Source organism: Hylaeus volcanicus, unplaced genomic scaffold (genome assembly GCF_026283585.1).
Source record: "Hylaeus volcanicus isolate JK05 unplaced genomic scaffold, UHH_iyHylVolc1.0_haploid 11117, whole genome shotgun sequence".
Taxonomy (NCBI): Eukaryota; Metazoa; Arthropoda; class Insecta; order Hymenoptera; family Colletidae; genus Hylaeus; species Hylaeus volcanicus.
Genome location: NW_026532461.1, coordinates 1 through 5,196, shown reverse-complemented (window position 1 = coordinate 5,196; position 5,196 = coordinate 1). Strand labels below are relative to the sequence as shown.

At 37.5% G+C, this 5,196-nt stretch overlaps 1 protein-coding gene across 1 annotated transcript; it reads right to left on the bottom strand.

The window, feature by feature from the left end:
• Window positions 1–551: 551 nt before the first annotated feature.
• On the bottom strand, window positions 552–2,094 carry LOC128882357 (ras-specific guanine nucleotide-releasing factor 1-like). Its single transcript, XM_054133948.1, has 2 exons — window positions 1,969–2,094; window positions 552–1,009 (listed from the first exon to the last, which is right to left on the bottom strand). The coding sequence occupies exons 1-2, from the start codon at window positions 2,071–2,073 to the stop codon at window positions 845–847; spliced, it is 270 nt and encodes an 89-aa protein (XP_053989923.1). The 5' UTR covers window positions 2,074–2,094; the 3' UTR covers window positions 552–844.
• Window positions 2,095–5,196: the final 3,102 nt, after the last annotated feature.

Genomic DNA, 5,196 nt, shown 5'->3' with positions numbered 1-5,196 from the left:
CTGTATATCGTAGAACACTAACTTAAAAAAGGTGAATAGTAAATATCGTCTGAATTATATCGTGTTTGGTCTCATTTTAATCAGAAAAATGTCAGAAATATGATGGTAGAAGTTTTACAACAGAAAAGTTGAGAATAAAAAAGTTTCATCGTTGGATTACATTGTTTCACCGACACACCTCGTTGTTTTCGCTCCGTCCTCTTCTTTACTCGCTGTTCTTCTCTACCTTCGAAGCTTGACGGCAAACATCAGAGAATGTACGAAGTCTACCATAAATGCACTAGTTTAATCCCGAGTCTACCACAAATGCACTAGTTTAATCCAGAGTCTGCCATAAATGCACTAGTTTAATCTAGAGTCTACCATAAATGCACTATCTTAATCCCGAGTCTACCATAAATGCACTAGTTTAATCCCGAGATGCATTTATGGAGACTTCACTGTGTTCCACTTTTATATCCATGTTTATTTACATAAACACTGTTAGATAAAGCACCCTCACATCAGATAAATTTCATACCCACGTTTCATTAAAAAACAATTTCTAAAGCGTCTTTTAAAACGTCCTTTACTTTCAACTTTAACTTGAATAATGAGACGATTGTGAAAGTCATGAGGTTAACGTTTTTTCGACGCCACGTATCGTTATTTCTCCACTTTTACTACGCCTGAAAGTGCCCCTGTAGCGTATCGAAACGAATCCAATATTCCATAATAGTTTCCCGGTGTCCGTACGGGGCTAACCCAATTAAATTTCCCAGCACGTTGTAAATCGCTCTTTGAAGAATCGAAGCCTCGCTTCTTCCATCCCTGAGAGCTATTCTCCCAGCGTTCGTCGAACAAGCTACCGCGCACAGGGACCCGACGCAACACGAAAACTGAAAGCACCTACCTGTTTGTCAGGCTCTTTGCCTTTGGCGGTGATGAGACGATCGCAGTAGCATCCCTCCAACATAATGACGCCGTTGGGCCTCGAACAGTGCTCGTTCTCGTAATAGAACAGCAAATTCTGAAACAGACATCGACGCTCTAATCAGTTTCCACTGAATGGGACCAACTCTCGTTTCGCGATTCGATTTTAATGGGAAATGGAAACGGATCAGTTCTCGAAGAGTTTAAAAGAGTAATTGCTGGTAAAAATATTTTGTATATAGTGAGGAGTGTGTCTTAATGGAAATTCAAAATATTTTTGAAGGAATTGATTCTCAGAGGGGGATGTAGAATAGCGTATAAAAGTTGTAGTGCACTTATGGTAGATTTCATATGGTACTTTTATGTTTTTACCTTCAAGTGCAATAGGAGTTATAGTTATATTTTGGAACGAATTGATTCTCAGAAGGAGATGTAGAATATTGTATAAAAGTTGTAGTGAACTTATAGTAGATTTCATATGGTATTTTTAGATTTTTACCTTCAAGTGCAATAGGAGTTATAGGCAATTGCGAGCAACGCGCTCTAAAGAAGTGAATGAACATGAACAAGGACATTTTTAAAATTGAAGAAAGAATACAAATTTTAATTTAGCCTATATTTTATTTTTGTCAATACTAGTGTACGATTTACTGTCTGAAATTAGATAAAAATAATATATTCAATGGAGAATTTAATACTTAGTACTTCCTTTATTTTTATGACAGCATTAACTATTCTTGAACAACCTTCATACTTTCAACTTTCAATTATTAAGTCTTTAATTATTTCATATAATTAATCTGATTCAATATCATTTCAATGAATTGAATATGATTTTAATGATTCGAGGATCCTGGGTTCGAATCTCCGTGCCTTATTTTTCGTAGAGACTCTTTCAATATGAAGTTTAAAAATCTCTCAAGATTTTCCTAAGATGTTCAGAAACTTCAATTTTGAGAAACCAGAAAATCACATTCGACTTGTTAATAGCTCCAATTATAAACAATTCTCGGTAGCCCAAATGGTTTAGAGAAGGTCGAGCAAAGGCTAACTCACCTGATACAAAACGAACCATCGTAATTGCCACTTAGCTGAGTCGGCGGTCCGCTTATGCAAATATCCTGTCATGGAATGGTCGTACTGCGCTTTCTCCGAGATCATGATGAGCTGGGAATCATTCACCCTCACTGCAACCATAAAAAGAATATTCCTCGTAAATTGCAGGCATCGCGAAACTAAATCCAAAACGTAATTGCGATATTAATTTGCAATTACCCGGAACGCGTCGCACAGTAGTCCGAAGGCCGAAAACCAGGCCAAAATGCAATTTTTGAAGTTTCGAACACACTTTTTTCAATATTGTGCGTATGTTGTATACATATGAGTGCATTACATGAAGTTTGAAATTTACAAAAATAGTAATCGGGTACTGATATACAGAGGTTCAAAGTTGACGAAATTTCATGCTCCTTGATATCGTGAAAAGTGGCGCATGTTTATTGTGTCACAGAAAGTTTATCCTCAATAGATTCATATGTAAATCATTTTATCATAAAAGTAGATGTTATAAACATAAACTTTTCACAAGAACAAAGTAAAATATCTTTGGATTCACTATTGTAATTCCCTTCTCAATATGGTATAAATTTTAGTTATCTTTCGATGAATCGGAAGAAAAACAAAGATGATAGTCACCGAGTGACACGCTCTGCCAAGTTTCTTGATATTAAGTAACATTTCAGGTATGATATCCAATTGAGAAAACTTGCCCAAATTTGCGCCATTTTAAGTTATTTAAATTTAAAGTCCATGCTTATAAGGAAAAGAAGCGGCATTAAAACAAACCTTATTATCCTTAATTTTAATGTAACATTAATTTATTATTGTTATTTCTGCCAATCTATTCTAACTATATTGCCCAATAAACCTAGAAATCCTATTTCATAAAAAATTCATAATAATTTAATATTTTTAATATGCATGTCAGCCATATTGGATCCGCCATTTTGAGTTTTGAAATTCTGATACCAGATTCGTAATTGCAACCCAAATAACCCTAAAATACCAAGGTTTTTAGCCATCTGGATCACTGTGCGTTGTCTCCCTAAACGTCGCAAGTTCGATTTGGAATTTATTTGACAAATTAAGTAACGCTCAATAAAAAATATCACACCTTTTTTAAAGCTCAATTTTAGTTTTTAATTTTATTTGCTAAGCACAATTTGAAAGCGATTCAACGTTGAATTTTAATGAAATTTTGGCGTGTAAACATTGAAATTTTGTAGTTTTATTTCAAGGGGGCTTCAAGGGGAAATAAATTTGAGCATTTTTCGTATGGAACAACTCTGCAGGGTATCCTGTATCGCCATACAACAGAGAATCGAACGATTCTCTACAAAAAAAAGTAATAAAAAAACGTGGAGTGAAGCCTCTCCATCGGGAGCTGTGTTTTCGGAGCGGCGACTGCAAATATCTGGCGCGTGTGTTTGCATTTAACCAAATATAAACAAGTCGGTCACTGGCTCGCTTTCTATGTGATTTTTACGAGAAAGTTTCGAGGATAAAATCCATAACAGAATTAATGGGTTTTAGATGGGTACCGGTGACACAACATAGGGGTAAGACAATATTTAAAAATTCAACAACATCCCGAGAAAATAAAAGGAGAAATATGAGAAGAAATGTAAAATTTGTATGTTTAACAAATGTATTTGCATGAAGGTACAAGATTAGCAAAATAAACTAGAAACCTAATTTCTATCGTGAATTAATCCATTTTTGAAATTTTTTAGAAAGAAATATAATAACCGTAATTCGAATAGAATAACCTGAAATGAATTTGTTATTAACCTAGTTGAATAAAAAATTGGTTTGACAATTAGATAGTCAATCTAATATACGAGCTTCAAAATGTATCTAGAGAATTTATATGGGGGACGTTGCATTATAATTAGAATGTCAAATCGATCTTATGGCAGTAGTGTTTGAACAGTGTTCTTTAATAAGCTTGTATTAATAAGTTTCATGTTCCTGCTGGGATTATAATTAATGAAGATAGGGATAATCCAAATCCTTCTACACTAACGATCAAAACTTAGCGGACAAATTTTTAAACGGTTCAAAAACATGGAAGTTTTCAACCGATTGGAATTAAACTCCGTGAGGAGTAGTTTTATAGTGTCCTCTGAGCGTGTGTAAAGTTACATGGGCGAGGGTTGATGCGAAGGGGTTAATTCACCCCCCTAAACGGGAGGGTGTAGAAAAACGCCTCTTTGAAACAGGCCAGGGATGACGGAAGGGGTTGAAAAATTCAAAAAAACCTTCGGGGCGACTCTTCTTGATGCCCTCTACAAAATGCACCCCTTGAAATCCCTCTCGGACAAACCCACCCCCAACAACCTCCCACCCTCTCTAAAATCCACAATTTTTGGACGATGGTCTCGATTTTGGACTCAATGCATTCTCTGGACTCCCCTGATCCAGAAAATGCCATCACCCATACCGTGCTCCCCATAGGCGCCCTTTGGGGGGGGGGGGGTGGAACAGCTTGCAAATTTTCAACCCACTTCGTAAAAAAACACTTCCACGGATCGGAGGGCGATGAAATTCACTATGTTTGTTCTCGATACATTAAGGATGAATGCCGAAAAGGTCCCGTTTCGAAAACTCCCCCCGGAGCTGAAGGGAAGGAGGACAGAAGTAGGGGTGGTCCACCCCCAAGTGTAAGGGCTGACCACGTACACGTGCAGGCCCTTGCTCTACTTCTGAATGCCTACTCCGTCCGGCCCTCTTACTACTCTTTCAAATCTACTCCGATTTGACAACGAAAGCGTGATTGAAAAAATCTGATTTTTTGGAGATTTGTTAATGATGTATTCGTGAGTCCGAATCCATGAACGGCGTTGACATGGGGTTACTCGTTCACCCTGCAGATGGGCCTGAAGTTGGAAGCAAGTTTTTAAAAAAAATCGACATTATCGTATTTTATCGCTATTTACGTTTGAAAAAGGCATCAAAACTGTGTCAGCCCGATGCCCTGGACTGTTGGACATGTGATCCATGCAACGAAACAACGTTCCAACCCTTACACTTGGGGGTGGACCATCCCTACTTCTGTCCCTTCAGCTCCGGGGGGAGTTTTCGAAACGGGACCTTTTCGGCATTCATCCTTAATGTATCGAGAACAAACATAGTGAATTTCATCGCCCTCCGATGCGTGGAAGTGTTTTTTTACGAAGTGGGTTGAAAATTTGCAAGCTGTTCTACCCCCCCCCCCCCCCCCAA

Excerpts from the sequence above, each read along its gene's own strand:
- LOC128882357 (XM_054133948.1), bottom strand. The coding sequence starts at position 2,073 with ATGATCTCGGAGAAAGCGCAGTACGACCATTCCATGACAGGATATTTG. Across the intron at positions 1,010-1,968 it reads GATGGTTCGTTTTGTATCAG|AATTTGCTGTTCTATTACGA; the intron begins GTGAGTTAGCCT and ends TGTCTGTTTCAG.